General features: G+C 40.9%; 1 protein-coding gene across 1 annotated transcript; it reads left to right on the forward strand.

Moving 5' to 3' along the window:
- The first annotated feature begins 310 nt into the window (after positions 1 to 310).
- On the forward strand, positions 311 to 18,595 carry GFPT2 (glutamine-fructose-6-phosphate transaminase 2). The gene is made up of 19 exons (XM_080398425.1): positions 311 to 734; positions 5,560 to 5,667; positions 6,246 to 6,344; positions 7,022 to 7,147; positions 7,731 to 7,789; positions 8,291 to 8,425; positions 10,021 to 10,082; positions 11,600 to 11,679; positions 11,965 to 12,082; positions 12,791 to 12,954; positions 13,517 to 13,612; positions 13,721 to 13,818; positions 14,160 to 14,280; positions 14,600 to 14,757; positions 14,892 to 15,006; positions 15,622 to 15,749; positions 16,406 to 16,573; positions 16,983 to 17,144; positions 17,751 to 18,595. The coding sequence occupies exons 1-19, from the start codon at positions 728 to 730 to the stop codon at positions 17,793 to 17,795; spliced, it is 2,049 nt and encodes a 682-aa protein (XP_080254551.1). The 5' UTR covers positions 311 to 727; the 3' UTR covers positions 17,796 to 18,595.
- The last annotated feature ends 1,063 nt before the right edge of the window (positions 18,596 to 19,658 follow it).

Consider the following 19,658-nt stretch of genomic DNA (forward strand, 5'->3'; position numbering starts at 1 on the left):
TTTGTTCAAATACTAGCTTGAGCTACTTGTGTGGATGCTTGCCGTCCAAGCACGCTGCGAGGCACTCGCTTGAAGAGGCACCATTCCCTGCGCTTGGACGAGGCTCCCTGAGGGAAGAGATCGCAAGTTCCCTCAGGAGATGCCACCACGGGCCGGGCCTGCTGCCTGCCGGCCCGCTGCCGGCCCCGCGGCCCTCCGCACCCCGCCAGCCTCTGCCCCAGGAGACCCCAGCCCAGCAGCAGGCTGGAGGAGGCCCCTGCGCTCGGTGTCCCGCCTCGGCAGGTGAAGCGGGCTGCTGAGCGCGCCCTTCTGAACGCCTGTGGCCGAAAGGGCTGGAAACGGCGGGACGCCATCCCCCGCCAAGCTGGGAGAGGGGCTGCCCTGCCGCCCCGCCTCAGCCCCGGCCACCCTGCGCTGACAGGACGCACTGCTTCGCCCCCCGCCCGGGACACCCCGCCACAGCCCTCGGCTGCCCCTCCAGGGGTCGCGCCGGGCACGGGCAGGGCGTGAACCGCCGCGGCCCCCCGCCCCCGGGGCGCTGCCCCCGCGGAGCTCCCGCTCGGGGCCCCGGGCGGAGCGGCCCCACCGCCCGCTCCCCGGCCAATGAGCGGGGAGGCAGGGGCCGGCCCGGCCGCGCTATAAGAGCCGGGGAGGCGGCGGGCCCCGGGCGAGGCTGTCGGGCGGGAGCCGCGTTTCCTGTCAGCGGGACGGGCCGTGCGGCGCGACCATGTGCGGTGAGTGCCGGGGCCGCTCCTCGCCGGCCGTCAGGGGCCGCGGGCAGCCCGGGCCCGCCGCAGCCCCTCGCCTGCCGGGCGGGACACGGGGTCGGGACCTCCGCCGGCCGCGGACGGAGCGGGCTGTGCCCCGGGGCCGGGCGGGGTGCGGGACGAGGGCGGCTCTGTAGCTGAGCTGCGGGGCGCCGGGCTGCCCCGCTGTGAGAGCGGGTCCGGGGGCCGCGGAAACCCGCCGTCGCTGCCCCCGCCCCGGGTCCCTGTGGGACTGGCCCCGCTGCATCCATTTTGTGGGGGTGGGACGGGCGAATGGCCGGCTCTCGCGGCGGTGGCAGGTAAAGCTCCTCCGCCCGCCCCCCTCTCCCACGGAAGGGCGATGGCTTTTCTGAGCCCCGCAGCCTGGCCGCTCCGTGCCGGGCCGCTTGTCCCGGGGCCTTGCGGTGGAAGGCGGCCCGTGCCCGGCGGCTGCGGGGCTCCCGGTGGCCGCGGGGCTCCCGGTGGCCGCTGCCGGCCGCCTCCAGGTGCTGCGGCGCGTCCGGTGCGGGGCCGCGGGCTGGCAGCGCCCGGCGCCCGCGGTGGGAAGAGTTCGAGGGTTTCAAACAAAGGCTGGGAAGGAGTTTCATTCTTAGCTGGTGTGAGTTTCTTCGCCTTCCTTTATCTAATAAAGACGAGATGGTGAAGGTAATACCTCCGTCGTGCGTACAGTCGCTTAGGCGTGCTTTGGATCAGATTAGAAGTGTGAATTTGGGCGGTGCTAAGGCAACGTGTTTTAGTTCTGGAGGAAATTTTAGTGAAACTTTATTTATCCCTTCACTGAAACCCCCTCTCAGGTCTGTAAGGATACTTTTGCTGAAAGCAGGAAAACTTGCGCATGTACTTCTTGGCCATCGTGAACAAAACCTCTTTTGTGAGATGCAGACTGAAAGCGCGTTGAGTTACTGCTCCCAAAAATGTACTTTCTGAGCTGCATGTCTTTCCCCTACCTCCACGTCCTCTTTAATTGTAACCTCTGAAAGAGTAGTGAGTCCAGTAAGCCTCTTTCACTGGAATGGGAACAGGAGGTGACACAGTTCGAGCTCCTGCCTGAGTCGCTATCAATGAGACAGACTCAGTGTCTTCTAAGCAGAGCCCCTTCAGGTGAGAGACTAGGCTCAGTGCCTCGGCAAACCAAAGGTACTGGTGGCAACCACTGAGCCATGAGATGTGTAATAATAGTGTCAGAAACTTGGCACATCTGGGCTGTGTATTGATTGGGAAATGAGGGTGTTAACAGTGTTACATGAGTTTGGTAAAAACCTCTAGCTTGGGGTGGAGTGGCTGACTCGGTATGAAATGGCAGAGAGCAGTCGTTCATGAAGTGCAGTGAGAGTAGTGTTAGTTTTCTTCCCATCAGCATCTGGAGATCTTAAACGTGACATTTCTTATCATGAAAGATGTCCTGTGTCTTCCTTGCTGTCTGCTGTTGGAAGCACCGGAGTTCCAGAGGTTGCAACCAACCATTTCTAATTTTTTTTTAATTATTATTTTATTTTTGCATATCTTTCCAGGTTTAAGTGTTGAAAATATGTCCTGCTGTGTTTTCTCTGACTTTAGGTAGCTCATGAGGATTGAAACCCATTGCTTTCTGTTTCAGAAATAGATAGGTCATTAAATACTGCCATAAACATGCTCTTTAGGAAACAAAGTTGAAATGTTATCATACTCAAATGTAAGAAGATAGTGTAGCAAAAGTATGGAGGGTTAAAAAAACAGGTAAGATGCTCTTAAACTGATGATCTACTTACTTCAAATCAAAATTAGTTTCATCAGGATATGAAGTTGAGACTGGGACTTTCTCAAAGCTAAGTTTCTGGCACATCAACAATGTGCTTACCCCAGTAAAGGCATCCTTGTATTTTTTTAAAAAACAATTGTGTTCAAACTTCAAGTATAGGCTGCCCCCTTCTTGATTTTGGTGAAGTCTTGCAATTGCAAGAGTTCTTGTGGATTTTTCCCACAGAAGGATACTCGATGAACTTTTCCTCTTCTTGATGCTCAGCTTGCAGTCCTGAAAGAGAAAGGGGAAACTCCTGAAGTCTTGATATGTATGTAAAGGAAGATCCTTGCTTTCAGTGTCTGCACCTGATTAAAGCTGGTTTTAACAACGTTTTTAACAATGTTCTGTTTCTGTGTTGAGTATCTGATCCTAAAGGTAAGCCATACGTGATTGATCTAGTTCACGCTTCTGTGCAAACTCTGTGATTATGGAAAGTTAGAAACTAAATTTAGCATTCAGATCATAAGAGCAATGCCCTGGTAAAACACTTCGTAAATGCTTTTATTGGATTCTATGTATGTACAACTTGGGAAAGTATTTCATTGCTTATGTTGTGCTGACAAATAAATGTTACCTTACTTGATACATACAATTTCAGTATTGCATTAGCTTAGAGAGTACTATAGCCCTCACTGGGGAGGAGAGATGCAGGCTCTGGAAATAGCATCTAACAGCACGGGGGGGGCCATTATAAAGTAACTTGTGAGCATTGCAAAATGCTTTTATGAGTAAGATTCAGTCATGTTGGTTTGCTTCCAGAAGGAGTTAAGCTACAAGAAGTCTTTATCAAAAGTTGTTTCTAAGTGAGTTGAGCAATGTGCTTTAAATCTAGCCAAAATGATGACTGAGTAGGGAAGGAAATACGCAAGTGGGTAAATCATGAAACAGAAATGTACTACAGAAACGGTGCTGAGGGTAAGATTTATTTCCTTTAACTGAAAGAGTTTATAATATATTCCTTGAGAAGTCAGGCTGCAGCTATTGCTTTCATTGTAAATGGCCTCTGGTGACTTTTGTGTCTTCTAATTCACGTGTGTAGAAGCACAGCTACAGTTCCCTGGAAACAAGGATCTTTTTAACAATTGCAGCACACTGGTAGTATTGTAAGGACGGTCCCAAAGGAAGGCTCTTCCTGGAGCTCAGTGTAGTCAAAGATGCCACATGGAGCTCAAGGCTGATGCATCTTAAATACATTGTGAAATCTGGCCTAGAAAGTAGAGCTGGATCTGAAATGAGGTGTGTAGCAACATTTTGGAATGATGTTGAGAAATTCGTATTGAAGAAATTGAAGAATGCAGCTCTTGAGGTTCGTGGTTAGTGCCAGAGAACGGTAAATATCTGTCTGGAAAAATGATCAGCAAGCTCTCAGTCTAAAGAGACTGTATATAACTGGAGGCATTATTTTTCAAAGCATCCGTGAAGAACGGTATTTAGCTGTTCAAATTCCCAAATACCTCTTTAAATGCAACTAATTGTCTTAATATCTCCATTAACATTGGACACTCTAGAAATAATTAGGCTGAGCTCCTCATAAATCTCACTTATGTAGCAGAAAAGCATTTTCCACCCTTTAATCCTTCAAAGATAAATTCAGAGACCAATGTAATAGCGTCTTAGTCTCACTGCCAAATCGGCAGTATTAATGGCGTAAAACCAGTGGACAACAGAATTCACAACAATATTTATAAGAGATTTATCGGTGTATCATTATAACAGCTTCTTCACTACAGTCATTTACAGTTCAAAAGCCTTAATTGAAGGGGAAGAGGTTGTTACATTTCAAACAAAGGCTTCCTCTATTTAAAACACTTGCTTGTCTGAACTGCTTATCTGTTGAGCTCTTAAAGTCTGTGTCTTGCTGACTGTAGCCTCCAGTCCTGACTTGTTTGGAGAAACTGTTGAAGCAGTGAAATTAGTTGTTTCTGTTTCATTGGGGTACGGATTTGTAAAAGTTAATAAAGGGGCCTAATCTATCCTTATAGATGCAGAAGTCCCAGAAAGAGCAGTAGACAGAGTTTTTCTTTGCAGGTGACCTTTTTATTACATCTTTTCTAAAGAGAAAGAAACATCCTTCAGACTACTAATGAAAAAATCCTTGTGTACTTTTGCCTTAAAAAAAAAAAAAAAAATATTGTGCAGGGGCAGGGTAGAGAAACCAACCCCAGCACTAAAAAAAAGCCACTTCTTGGTTGATGACTGGTCTATTCAAGAGAAGAGGGATCAGACTTGCACTCTTCCAGGCTGTGTTTGCCCGAGTAGGCAAAGAGTGAGTTCACATCTTATGATGCCTCTGTAAGAGCTGACCTGAGTAACACGGGGCAAGCAAACGGATCTCATGTCCCTGAGTTTGGTTTGGCAGGCAGCATTGTGTTGAGGCAGCGTAAAGGGTGAATGCGTGTTTTTTGGGTGACCCTGGTTTTGTATCTTCTGTTTCTTTTCTTTGTTGTCTTATCCTTTTGACTTCTGCCCTTTCTTTGTTTTCTTCTCTATTCTCTTCCCACTGAATTAACTGTTGTACACAGGATTAAGCTGGAGCCTTTCAGAAATAGATGTTGTGCCTAGTACCTACCCATGGGTATTTAAGGCCATGACTTTGATTACAAAAGTCTCCTTGTGTTAGTACTGGTGAATATATTCCTTCTTTGAATGTCTGGATATGAAATAGATCACAATGTTCCCATTTTGAGCTGTGGTTTTCATGAAAAGTAGAATTTTTTTAAGCTCTCTCAACTGTTTAACTCTTGGTGGGTAACATGAGGAGAGTGAAACTGGCCAGGAAGGCATGTGTTGCCTGGTGAAAATAAATGAGGGTCCTGATTCCTTTATTGTATTTGAACTCTTTCCATTTAAAAACCCAGTACGAAGAGTTGTACTAAATGGGAGGTTGGGTTCCCTTAGGACCTCTCTGTGATAATAGTTTTAAAGGGTTTTAAATTGAGTCTGAAGGGCCGCAAACTCTAAAAAAATCTTTTCTTCTTTCCTCTCACCCCTTCCCCCTTTTTCTCTAAACAGGAATTTTTGCTTATCTAAATTACAAAGTGCCTCGGACTCGGAAAGAAATATTTGAAACCCTGATAAAAGGATTACAGAGACTGGAATACAGAGGATATGACTCTGCAGGTATGTGAACTAACTCAACAAATTAATTTTAGCAACCAATAGCTACGTAGGTGACTTGTGTTGTATTTTTCTTTTGTTACCTTGCAGATTAAAAGATCAGAACTAATTACCTTGGTTCTTGCAGTGTCTTCTTTAACTTTCCTCAGGACTTTAAATTGAGTGATTAGCTCTGTAATCAGATGGTGGTTGAGCTTTAGTACACATCAGCAAAGCACCTTCGTACAGGGTCATGTAGTCTGTGCCTCAGTTTTTTGTGTATGTGAGTCCCAATGAAAGGATGAGGAAGATTAAATTTGTCTTTAAATTTGAGTTGGCTAATTTAATCAGGCAAAATATATCAGTCTGCCCTCAAACAATATTTGAGATGGCTTATTTATATTTTCATCTGTGCTGTTGATACAGTCTTCATCTAGTTTGCTGTTCATGTCTATGTTCAAATCAACAGACCAAGTATATACCTTTGAAGGATAATTGGAAAAAAAATGTTTCACTAGTGTGTGCTTGTCTATATTTTCTTGGCCTTTTTTTCATCCAGTGTATTTCATGCTTTAAATACTTGTCTGTGTCCTGTACTGCAGGAGTGGCAATTGATGGAAATAATAATGAAGATAAAGAAAGGTTCATCAAACTGGTTAAGAAAAGAGGAAAAGTAAAGGCCCTGGAAGAAGAGTTGTACAGTAAGTGTCTTAAAAATTACCCCTTTGCTTTGGCCTCCCAGTCAGATATCATCTGCATCTCAGCAGAAAATCGAACTTACAGTCACAATTTTGTACCAGAAATAACTACATTGTGTAATCCAATGGCAGTTAAATTGTTTGTGCCCCCGAAATCTGCACTTGAAAAGCAAGCTGATCTTTAGGTGTAGTGTTGTGAAATTACTAGTCTATTCTCCCTTCTTTTGGTTGCTTCTTGGTTTGAGACCTGGGCTCCCTTGGTGCTTTACTCAAATGATTTCTGTGCTTGGTAGCTGAAACGTTGAAACATGGACTCTGACAGAATTTATGACCATTTAAGCAGCTGGCTGTCATCACAGTCTGCTTTATGCAGTACTTCCATCTGTGAAGAACTGAAGTTGTGTTTTAATACGTTTACATTATAATTTGTAGTAATGTGGTCTCTTAGCCTAGCTGTTGGTATTAGCCGAAAATGCTCGAGTCTTGGCAAACAAAATAGTTCAAGCTACTGTGATTAATATCTGAAGTGTAATGTCAAGAAAGCAAATGGTTTAAAGGAAAGCTGGAAGATAACTTTTAGGATTTTTTTGCCTGTAGGAGTTCTTTTAGTGTTTTACTAGTGGTGTGTGTGTGAGAGACTCAACTTTAAATATTTATTAAACTGAATTTCTTGTGTATAGAACAAGATGACCTGGATTCAAAAACGGATTTTGAAACACATTTTGGAATTGCTCATACTCGCTGGGCGACCCATGGGGTACCAAGTGCAATAAACAGTCACCCTCAGAGATCAGATAAAAGGAATGGTATGTAATCTCTGCAGCACTCTGGAACTGTATGAATTTGAAGTGGTTCAATCAAGCACATATGTTGTCTGTTCTTACTAGTGTTATGGTATCTATTTTGTACACTAGAGCTAAGCCGTTGCCATTCCAGCTATATTAGACGCTTTTGCAATAAAATAGCCTCTCCTAAGGCTAAAGGAACATTGTGAAAGATTAATGAGATCTGTTCTCTGAAAACTGAGGCAAGTTAGTCAGAGTACAACATACCTGTTTTAAAAGGTCAGACTCTGAAAATGTAAATGCATCAATATTGTCTGGACGGGAAAAGGGAGATTTTAGTATCGTTTTTCACTTGGGATGGCTTGGTGCTGTTCTAGTGAGTATAGTTTAAAACTGTCTTAATGTTTTGGAACAGCCTTTGCATGCCTTCAGAATTTGTAAGTTTCTGCTTTCTGTTGTCCATGTTGTGATAAATGGTAGGTCTGAAAGCTATAGCAGGTAGTTTCTAATGTACTTTTAAACTCTCTCCCACTCTAATTTTGTGTTCTGCGTTGAATATCTCAATTTTTTTGTTACTGATGAATATATGTATTTTTCCTTTTAGAATTTGTTGTTATCCATAATGGTATCATCACAAATTATAAGGACCTAAGAAAATTTCTGGTGAGTCCGTGGCAACATGATTCTAAAACAAGAAAGTAAACGCTTGACCAGCTACTATCAGGTCTTTCATGACTTTGGAATCTGAATTCAAGTTTCTTGAGATCATCTGTAAAACAGTAGTGTGAAGGAGCCTGCCTAATGGGGAGTTGGTGAAGTGCAGAAGTTCTTGTAATCCTAAATGCAAAGTACTTAGGAGTAGAGTAGCAATTTGTGCTCAAATTCTTGGAGAGGGTGTGTGGAGTGGGCTCCCTCCTGTCTCTTGTTGCTTGACAGCTGCAAAGCAAGTCTTACTACATGTCTTATTACAGTATTTCCAAAAGTGTAGCTATGACAGGGTAAGTCATTATGTTTTTTCTATAGTGATGTATTTCTGCTAGTCCAGTGTAGTACTTCAAGCAATCTGTCTTACTGTGCAGTTTCTGGTGGGAGGCAGCTGAGAGGCCCTTTGGTGTTTCTTGCTTGAGGATGAAAACACTTTTTCTTTTCTATATGGTATTTCAGGAGAGCAAAGGCTATGAATTTGAATCTGAAACGGATACAGAAACAATCCCCAAATTGATCAAGTACATGTATGACAACAGAGAGAGTGAGGACACCAGTTTTTCAGCCTTGGTAGAAAGAGTTATTCAACAGTTGGTAAGTGGGAAGTTCCTTTTTTCCTGTACTACAGTATAAACTATTTTGGGGGTTCCTTAGTATTCTGCATTTATGCATTTAGATTCTCTGCAGTCCTTGGATGTTGCTGCAAATAATGGATTTTGGCCTCTAAACAATGCTTAATAGACCAAATAATGAGATTAGAATTTTGGAAACTTCAAAGGCTTTTCAACGGTAAATCTTTAAATTGCATTAGCAGTGTTTTTTGTTTGGTGGGGTTTGTTTTTTTGGTTTTTGTTTTTGTTTTGGTTTGTGTGTGTTTTTTTTTTTTTTTTTAAAGCAAGCGGTTATCACAGTTTTTAATGAGGCAGCTTAATTAAAAAAATCAGTAGGAGCTTCTGGGGGTTTGAATCTCTCATAAAGGGCAGTGTGTTCTTAAAGGCTATTCTGATCGTGTTAAAACACTGCTGTGATTCAAGTTTGTCTAATGCCTTGGCTCCCATGTTTGGAAATAGATCTAACAAGCTGTACTGATTCATGGCATAGCCAGTTTCCAAACTGTGAAGTGGGAATCTACTGTTACTTAGTTTGTGAATGCTAAAAAACACTGATAGATGTGTGGCAAACTTGGAGAAAGCTTGCTTTCTTTTCCTCCCCCGGTCTCCAGGCAGATGTTTTCCCTCCCCTTCCAGCAGTTTCTTACACTCTTTTCACCTCCCCTTTCTCCTCTCTAAAGCAGCTCTGTGGGATTCCCTTAGGGCAGCCCTGAAATGCATATACACCAAGTAAAGAGCCGTATGAGTCAAGAGGGAATAGTGGTGCAGCCACCTCGTTGAGGGGAAGGGTGGCTTCACCTGGCTGCAGAACAAGAGCAGAGGTGCTGACTGGCATCCCTGCAAGAAGAGTGAATGTGACCATCTCTCTTCTGTTTGCAAGGAGGGGGCTTTTACTCCTGTTTATAGAATATTCCTCAAGTTTGCAAGCTGTGTTAATAGTATAATTGATTGTGTTCTTGATTTTGTTCAAATAGCTTCTTAGCTGAGAATGTTGTATTTTGTGCTGCTGAATGTATAGTTCACGTAAAAGTACCATCACCCAAAACACTCGTGTAACTGTGATACCTTGAACCTGTATAGTCTGTTCTTGTGTTGTGGATTTTGGGTATTTTTGGTGGAGATTTTTTTTTTTTAAATACCCTAGTGAGAATTTGCTGCTTAAACTAGAAGTAGGAACTCCAGAATTTTAGCTGAAAATGCATAAAATGCAGCTATGTGCACAGTCTTATTAAAAGTCTTAATAAAATTACATGTCTAACAGTCTTCAAGTTGATTGCGAGTAACATCTTGTAGATTTTCTTAACCCTTGTGTTAGAAGGTATTGCTTTTATTTATAAAGAGAGGCTAAGTGCTCGTTTCCTGATCTGTCAGCTGCTGCACTGTTTGGTGCATGTTCTGCTCCCTGACCAATTCCTTTAAAGGTGCAGTCTGCCCTCCAGGAAGCGATTCCTGATAGTAGAAAAGAGCTTTCCTTCACAGCCTGCTCAGGAAGAGGGGCCCCAGTTTAATGAGATGGAACTAACTGAGATAAGTTGTTTAGGATTTTTTTTTTCCCTCTTCTGTTTGCATGGTTTCCAGGAAGGTGCTTTTGCATTGGTTTTCAAGAGCGTCCATTACCCAGGTGAAGCTGTTGCTACCAGGTTAGTAAAAGTGAATTTTATATATAATTCATGCTTTTGTAGGTTAAAAAAAAAAGCTAACATCTCTTAAAAGTACTAGAATGCTGATGTTTAAAGTGCTTAATCAAAACTCAGAAGGTAGATAGCTGCACTAGTGGAATGCTTGTGAAGCGCAGCGAAGCTCTGCTGAGCATCTCTTCAACTGACCATTAAATATAACCTAATTGGAGCTGTACAGACTGGAGGTCACAGAATTTCCAGAGGCTTGTGTTGATTCTCTGTAATCTTTAACTTGATATTGTTTAATAAATTAGCTGTGACTACTCACTTTTTGAGGATGCAAAGACAGTTGCAAAAAGTAATTAGATGATGTCTTCTTGCTCAGTGCAAATGCACTTTCAGTTGCAGATATTTCAGATAATGCACTTGGAAGAACCCACCACTGACAAACTCATCCCCATAGTCTGTCCTTTTATCTGTTACAGTGTGTCAATAGAAGCTCAGTGTATGTTCTATTTCTAAAGCTGTATTAAAAGTGTACTAACATTTCCCCTGTGTCAAAAAGGGAAGGGAAAGGGTATGGTTCAATTTTACTTCACATTGAATGAAGACTGAGATAAGTATGTTCAGATTGGCTAAAATGCCATCATTCTAAAAGGTTATATAAATTGCGTTCTGTAGCTGTCATAGCATTTATGATTTTTTTTTTTTTTTGCTTTTATTTATAACTTGGGAAACAACTTTCAGGAAAGGTAAAGATGTTAAAGTAGCAAGTGAAGTAGCAGTGGGAATAAAGACTGTTTTATACTACAACCAAAACCCCCATTGCTTCTGTGGTCAAAAATGAGACCTTATTAAAATTGTGAAAGAGCCAGCTGTACCCTTACTCTTACTGGAGACATCTTCTGAAATGAACTATTCTATATGTGGTTCAGGTTTGGGTTTTTAGGAGTGAAGGAATTAAGAGAAGCTAAACTTGTAATCTGAGGTATTGGGGGAGGGTGAATTACTCTTTTACTCGTGAGATATATTTATTTTTTTTAATAAGCTCTTCAGTGTGGCACGTGACCCATATAATGAAAAAATGTGCAGTAGTGATGGCTGACATTTCTGAATTTAAAAAGCTAAAGGGTGCAACAGTATTTCAGTAGTAGAGAGCGCTGCAGTTATTGCTGGCTGGCTTCAGAGGCAGTAAGCTTTGTTTAAAAACAGTATTCAAATTGGTGCCTGTGGTAAGCTGTTTTGTGATTACTGGAAGGAAAACAACTAGTTCATATATGTTTTTCTCTACCTGGGTGTAGTTCATGGGGAAAGAATCACCAAGGCATATGGTAATTATCCATATAACAATCTGCAAATCTTAGAGAAACAAGCCAAGTTTATGTAACACCTGCCACGAATGGCTTTAGGTTCAGGGTTGAAGAGAGTCTTCCTATTGAGGAAGCTAGACAGGGTATCATCTTTCAACTTCACAGATGTCCTTTGACTTCTTTGTATGAACCTTTCTCTTTATAAACTTCCATGTCTTCCCTTTATAGGAGGGGGAGTCCGCTGCTCATTGGGGTTAGAAGCAAGTACAAGCTCTCCACTGAACAGGTTCCTGTTTTATATAGAACATGTAAGTTGATAAACCCAATTACATTATTTTTAAGAACTAAAATTATTTTTACTTTATGATTAGAAATTAGGTTAATTGGTTTTTTACTATAAAAGTACCAGCTGATGCCCCAAATAGCTTCTTAGCTGAGAATGTCGTATTTTGTGCTGCTGAATGTGTAGTTCATGTAAAAGTACCATCCCCCAAAGCACTCGTGTAACTGTGATACCTTGAACCTGTATAGTCTGTAATCTCTTAACTTGAACAGATCTAGCTTTGCATTCAAGTGTTTGATTTCTTTAACAGGCGACATTGAGAATGTGAAGAACATGTGCAATTCCCGAATGAAGAGACTGGACAGCTCTACCTGCCTTCATGCTGTTGGGGATAAGGCAGTAGAATTCTTCTTTGCTTCAGACGCAAGGTAGTAAGAGTACTTAAACATTTCTCAAAATACTGCTTTTGTTTAGAACTGAGATAGTTTTGGAAATCTTAAGCTGTCTTGCCGCTGTACAATTGTTTTCTGATAGAATAGCCTTTAATCCAGGTAACAATGAAGCCCCCAGGCTAAGATAGCTGAAAAATGTGAAGACTTGACATCAGCATTCAAACTCCAAACAAGTGCAGTATCTGCCAATTGCTAATCTCTATGTAAAATACATCCAGTGTAGGAAGGGCAGTTGGGTACAAATAGACACTGTCAGCCAAGTATTTGGGCAGACTATGGGTTAGCCTGCGTTTTGGTGTTTTAATCCAGCTGTCAGAGGAGGAAAAAGTGATGTGGTTCTAAACTTAGCAGGAACCTGAACACATCTGGTACACATTTATCACAGAAACAAGATCGTGACCTTAGGGGTCCATGGGGGGGGGGCGGGGGCAAGATCAGATCAGTGGGAACTTGCTGATGTGAGGTGCTGTGGTTCCCCAGCCTGGTGCTGCCAGTTGCTGTGAGAGTGCAGAAGCAGCAGCAGATGGAGCCATTTCCTTTAAGATGGCTCTATCTGTAGTTATGTCCAAAAGGAAGCTGGAAGTGGGGCTGGAAGTGCTGTGTGGCATACTAATTGCTTTGAGGAGTGGTGCTACCAACTCTGACTGACATGTCAGGTTTTTCTTGCATCTGTTTTTTCTGTAGTGCTATTATTGAGCACACCAACAGAGTAATTTTCTTAGAAGATGATGACATTGCAGCAGTAACTGATGGGAAGCTTTCAATTCACCGTCTCGAGCGTTCAGCCAGTGATGATCCTTCCCGGGCCATACAAACGTTGCAGATGGAATTGCAGCAAATCATGAAGGGTGGGTTGAAACATCTGTAAAGGAGTATCACCAAAGATGGATAGTTACTGATTCTTTGTGTAGTGGAAAAGGCAGAAAACTGCTGATTTGTTATAAAAATGATGTAATACTTAGGCTGTTTGTACTGGGAGCTGACAATTCTAAGCTTTACAACCAAGGGGAGATGGGTGGTATGGGACCCTACCCATTTTTAGCTTTGGAAAAGTCCTAGATGCTTCTACTAGTCTCAGTAATTAGCGAAAATGTAACTAATGTTAACATGTTGTTGTAGTTGTTGGCAGACTTTGTAAACTTAAGAATTGAAGTGGAACACAGAAGTTTCCTTAAAAAAGAATTGTTCCGTTGTCTGTGTTGGGAAATGAAACCAACCAACTTGAGTGAACTATCAATCCCTCCTTTCTTCTCGCCTATTCCTAAGCTTTTGTTTAAGCGAACACAAGACAGTCAAATTAGCTTGTTACCACAGGTCGTCTTAAAAGTCATCTCTTTGTAACTGTAAAAGATTTCAAGTAACAAACCTAAGCGTTACCTAAGCATTGCTATGTAATGTTGTCCTAAACAGGTAACTTCAGTGCATTCATGCAAAAGGAAATTTTTGAGCAACCAGAATCAGTTGTCAATACGATGAGAGGCAGAGTGAATTTCGAGAGCAGCACAGGTAACTCGGAACAAGTGCTCAGGCTGCACTAAGCCTGCAAATTTTGAACACATTAATTAGAAAATAAAATACACTATTGATATATGCTTTTGTTCTATTTGTTTACAGTTCTGCTGGGAGGGCTGAAGGATCATTTGAAAGAAATCAGAAGATGCCGAAGACTGATCATTATTGGCTGTGGGACCAGTTACCATGCTGCAGTAGCTGTATGTTCAGCCTTATCTGAAACATATATATAACTCCTAGCTGCTGGGGTTCTAGACAACAACTCTTAATCTTCTTTTTCTTCTGTATCTCAAACTTTGCCTTTCATTGAGGGGTCCCGCTCTTTTTAGTTTTCCTTTGTGCCACATTCTTTATTAATGCTTAAATGCTGTTACCTACATGCTAGAAATTAACTTTTTTTCACCGTAGTTTTTAAGGGTCTGGTAAGCTGTAATTACCAATTTTTGTAGTAAGAATCCATTTAAATTATCTCTGACTTTTAAGATGTCAAGACTTGAATGGGTGGCAATATTAACAAATACTGTGTGCTGCTTGAATACAGACTCGACAAGTGTTGGAAGAATTAACTGAATTACCAGTGATGGTGGAACTTGCTAGTGACTTCCTGGATAGAAACACACCTGTTTTCAGAGACGATGTCTGCTTTTTTATAAGTCAGTCAGGTGAGCTGCATTTACTGCTTGTCTTCAGCTGAGTGTAAACTGTAGAAAAACTTCTAAAAGCCCCTGGTTTATTACTTCATGTTTGTGCAAAGGAGGGTGATGGCTAATGGGCCAGATTTGTCTTGTATTAAAGTTTCGTACAGACTTGGTTCAAATATGTAGACAATGAGTGCTGAAAGATTATTTTCAGTTGCATTTTGCACGCACTGTGTAAGTGTGGATGCAGTTATTTAGAACACAGTTGTGTAAAGTTTTATGCTTTCCAGGAGTCATTACTATCCTTGTGTCAACCTGAAGTCAAGATGTAAATGTTTTGCAGGTGAAACCGCAGATACGCTTATGGCCCTGAGGTATTGTAAAGAACGTCGTGCTCTAACAGTTGGCATCACAAACACAGTTGGGAGCTCAATATCCAGGGAGACTGACTGTGGTGTACATATAAATGCAGGACCTGAGATAGGTGTGGCAAGCACAAAGGTAATTGCTGTTCTGTTTGACTTTCATACTGCAGCCCTGTAGGATCTAATTAAAATTTTAATTGTAGCACTTCAAACTGAGATCATAGTAACTCTCTGCAGGCTTAACTGCTAAATGTTTTGTTTTGTCTGCAGGCTTATACCAGCCAATTTGTGTCTCTTGTAATGTTTGGCCTAATGATGTCTGAAGACAGAATTTCCTTGCAGAAAAGACGACAGGAAATCATTAGTGGACTAAAATCATTGCCAGGTATATTGATATTTTGGGATTGAGGAGGGATAGGGCATGTTGTTTAAAGGGCAATATAAAATACTACCCGAGGATATTTCTTTCTCATTTAAGTTTTGTCTTCCTCCTCCTCCTGAAAGGTGGACAATATAAGAAAAGTGGTCTATTAATTTCTGCACCAATTGCCAATTTTACAAGCGCCCTTCCAAGAAATTTGGCAGGAAGATCAGAATTTTCATGGCTTGGGTTTTCTAATTGCAATAAGGTAGTTCTGTATGAGAAATATTTCTTGATCTCCTAAATTGATGATTTGAAATTTTAAAAGTCTTTCACTTTAAATCAGGATAGATCAAAGGAAACTAATTCAAGGTGACTTTAAAACGGATGTTCACAACTTCCTTTAAAAATACAAATGGGATGTATGAGCACTGCTTTAAACCAATAGTTATTTTAAACTTGTTACTGTAAATAAAGCTGGAGAAAATATCCTTAAACTGCTGTCAAAGATGCAAAGCTAATGGTTGAATTATATTAAATGTATTAGTTCCAATAGAGCATTGGCACATCCTACTACAAGCAAACTAGTTTTTCAAATTTAAGAATTTTTTAATATGTGCTTTTTGTATGTTCCAATAGAGATGATTAAAGAAGTCTTGTCCTTGGATGAGAAGATACATGACTTAGCTCTTGAACTGTACAAACAAAGATCACTGCTGGTTATGGGTCGTGGGTATAATTATGCCACTTGTCTGGAAGGAGCTCTGGTAGGAACCTCTCAATATTTTTGGATGTTATTGAAAATAAGCTTTTATGGCTTCTGCAACATAGTTTTAGTATTTCATTACAATTTAATTCTGCTGCAGTAAAACTGCTATCTACAACTAAAAGCACTTAGTCCTGTTGGACTGAACACATACATAAGGTGAACCTGAATATGGTTTCAGGTTCTTGTTTCTTTCACATAATAAATGCAGTGTTTCATGAGCCTGTTTGAAAAAAACAAACTTAAAATGCTGACCCATTTGAAAACAACATCAGAAGAACTCAATGTACTGATGTTCAGATGAGATGCTCATAAATGAGAAACTCATAAATTATGTTATGGACATTCTGGTGCAATAGAAGCATATCTGTGTCTCACAGAAATTGGGAATGTTAAAGGTTGTGCCGGGAAGGTCCCTGTTTCTCCATTTCTTTCTCTGCAAATGCACGTGCACATGCATGCTCTACTTCTGCCAGCAGCCTGCTAGAAAACCCAGCAGACAAGCCTGTCTTCACTATTAACTGATCTTTGAAAATACCAACTTGATACTGTGTGTCTGTATTTAAGTGGCAGATGTACAGCCTTGGTGTTTTGCTTCTTGTGGGTTTTATTTCTCATCTGATTTACTAGTAACTTGATGGCATTTGCTTTTTTTAGAAAATAAAAGAAATCACCTATATGCACTCTGAAGGTATCCTGGCTGGTGAGCTGAAACATGGGCCCTTAGCCCTAATAGACAAACAAATGCCTGTTATCATGGTGATAATGAAGGATCCTTGTTTCACCAAGTGCCAGAATGCTCTGCAACAGGTCACTGCTCGACAGGTAAGCTGTTTAACTAATACAGTGTCATAGGGAGATTGTGCACGTTATATTGCTGCTGACTTGTGCTTCAGAATAAGGATGTATTGGTGACTTTTCTAATTATTAAGTTATAAATATGATGCTATATCTGCATTACAGGTTGTCATTACAAGTTAACAGCAGTAGTGAAAACTGATTGTATGTGGGCTATTTAGGGGTTTTTTGTTTGTTTTGAAGCAAATGGTATAACGGTAGAACCCTACAGGTGAAAATGTTCAAGTCTCACAAAATAGTGAATGGCAAAAGTCATTATGCAAGACTGGGATTTTCTTTGTTGGCAACCTGAGCATCTTCAAACATACAAGTGTGTTGTGAACCAGTATTTCAAAGTATTTCTAAGCCACTTAACGCTGCAAAATTTTATTTTCAGGGTCGTCCAATCATTCTGTGTTCTAAAGAAGACACAGAAAGCTCAAAATTTGCCTACAAAACCATTGAGCTGCCTCATACAGTTGACTGCCTTCAAGGAGTCTTGAGTGTTATTCCTCTCCAGTTGCTTTCGTTCCACCTGGCTGTTCTGAGAGGATATGATGTAAGTGCTTTCTATATTTAGTGCTCTAGTTAGTGCAGTTTTGAACTTCCTCCTACCAGTGTAAAGTGAGAGACCTAGTTAGATGGCATATCTAACAAAGAACTTGTGATAACTGCAGAGCTTGCAGTTACTGTGGTAGTAGAGGTGGCATTTCAGTGCCAATTCTTCAGCTTTGTGTTTAATTCTTTTTCTTCTAAAAAAATTACAGGGATAGTTTGCTTAAGTTTGGTTGATTAAGAGTGCAGATGGGACTTTTCCAGAGAACTAAATCTTAGAACGTGGTATTACACTTTAACCTAAAATAGTTCAGTGCTTTGTACAGATTACTCTGTTGACATTGGCTAGGTGTGCCAGTTTGATAATGATGACTGCTTTGGAAGGGTACCTTGTGCAAAACAAATATGTATTTGTTACGGTTTTGGAAGCAAGAGTGAATTCAACAGTGAGTCATTATCTGTCGATCTATAGTCTGTTGTGTGTGTTAATGTGTCTAGAATAAAGCAGAACTCATTAGGAAATAGAAAAAAAGCAAGCTAAATGAACTGTCAAATGCAGAATGTCGGTATTACTCTGCCAGATTCTGAAAAGTCTGTCTTTTTGTTCTAGGTGGACTTTCCAAGAAACTTGGCCAAATCTGTTACTGTAGAATAACAGCCAAGAACAGCTGACGTTTTTGTCACCAGACCTCCAAGTTCTACTTATAGAATTGTGTTGTTCTGAATTGATAGGTATACATTTTTCGAAAGAGAATGATAGTGCTAACTGGAAAGTGTCAGAAGGATTTATCTTGCAGCTTTAAAAGCTTTTGATGTGCCTTGTACCCAAGTGCTTTTGCTCACAGCAAATATTGCTCTAAGTCCTGAAATTGCCAAAGAAGATAAAAATTGTTTACACATGGTATACTGAATGAACTTTTCTACTGTGCAATATATGTATACAGCTCTCTTCAGAGTAACTGTGAACATTTTTTTAGCCTACACTACTTAACTACTTTTAAAGATATAGTATTTATAACTACAATTGTATAGCTTTTTTTTTAAGTTATTTTTTTAGTACATTGCTTATCTGTAGCATTGGTAATGCTCAGAATGTAAATACTGAGCATGTTGACACTTGTGTACAGTTGTTAGGGTTTTCTTCCCACTACAGCCTTAAACTGGAAATGTGTTGCCCCTTCCCCTCCCCATTTGCATCTGTGTTTCATATTTAACCAGTCATTTGCAAAGCTCTTCTGTGGCTGTAAATTCCCAGCTATATTTTAAAGTTCTGCTTCTTTCAAGTAATTATTTGAAAAGCCAGAGCAACATTTTGTTTTGTATGCCACCCCAGCTCTTATTTGCATAATATGTACAGTGCAACAAAATAAGGGAACTGGATGTCTTTCAAGTGATATTTCTGTTTGAAGAATGTACGATGAAATTACCATGCAATTAAAAGATGATATAATTCTTCTTGCTTCGTGGGTTGTGTTTTTTTTTTCTTTTTTCTAACTTGATGACTCCATTTCAGATCTGAACACAGGTACACCACACAGTACTCTGTTAGGAGAGGCATGTTCACCCCTAGTCCTGCCTAAATCCTAGTATCGGAGGTCTTTCATCTGTTTCTTTGGTTAGTTCTTTCTGTGTCACACAGGTCTCTCAGGAATGCACACCTTACCATTTTCCTTATCCGGCAAATGTGTTTCAAAATAATGTGTCAGGTTTAGGCAGCTTGCTGCCTATCACCAGCCTTCTGTAGCACGTGAGTACAGGAGAATTTAATTTGGTGACTGTTCGTCAGTGTTTTGCCAGACAAGTACTGATACAGCAGTGTAATCTCTGACTGTAGCTCCTGCTGTAGTTCACACTAGCTACTGATTAAACCTTTGTGTGTTACCTTCTGCTGAGGTAGGTGAATGTGGGAATAAATCTACTGCAGGTGAAAACAGAAGTTGTGTCTGTATTTTTACGTATGTTTTTTATGGTCATAGAAGTTGTCTCCTTGGACAAGAAAAACTTGTGTTTAATATCTAGACTACAGATACTGGAATATATATTAAATACCTATATACCTATTAAATACCTATATATATTAAATACCCTATACCAGCAAATAAAAGAATACTAATTACATCTTCAAGCTAAAAGTAAAGCCCTGTTTTATTAACGTATATGTTTGCAAAAGCACATTTTGCGGTTGTAAACTAACTAGCAGTAGGAAGTACCTGTAAACCTTAAAAGAAATAAGGTAGATAGGCACATAAAAATTCTCTGCTCATCTGTTATTTTGGACCAGTCAGAAACCGTAATTATTTAATTTCTGTATTTTATTATCTAAATCGTTGACTAGTAAAGTTTTCTTTACGATACTCCTCTGCAGGCTTGCTTCTAACTGGAGATGTTTGAATGCTTATGTAGGTTAATGGCTTGAAAGTGTTACACTAGCTTGTTGTAATAGGAGCTTCTTACTGGAAACTGTTCTAGTACTTTTTATAACCACATAAAAGGACCCAAATCATAATGAAAAGCATAG

This window comes from Falco punctatus (genome assembly GCF_963210335.1).
Source record: "Falco punctatus genome assembly, chromosome: 8".
In the NCBI taxonomy this organism is placed as follows: Eukaryota; Metazoa; Chordata; class Aves; order Falconiformes; family Falconidae; genus Falco; species Falco punctatus.

Bases quoted from the DNA above. Each gene is read 5' to 3' on its own strand.
- GFPT2 (XM_080398425.1), top strand. The intron at 7,790-8,290 runs GTGAGTCCGTGG...ATGGTATTTCAG, and splicing joins AGGACCTAAGAAAATTTCTG to GAGAGCAAAGGCTATGAATT. The intron at 15,750-16,405 runs GTAGGAACCTCT...TGCTTTTTTTAG, and splicing joins CTTGTCTGGAAGGAGCTCTG to AAAATAAAAGAAATCACCTA.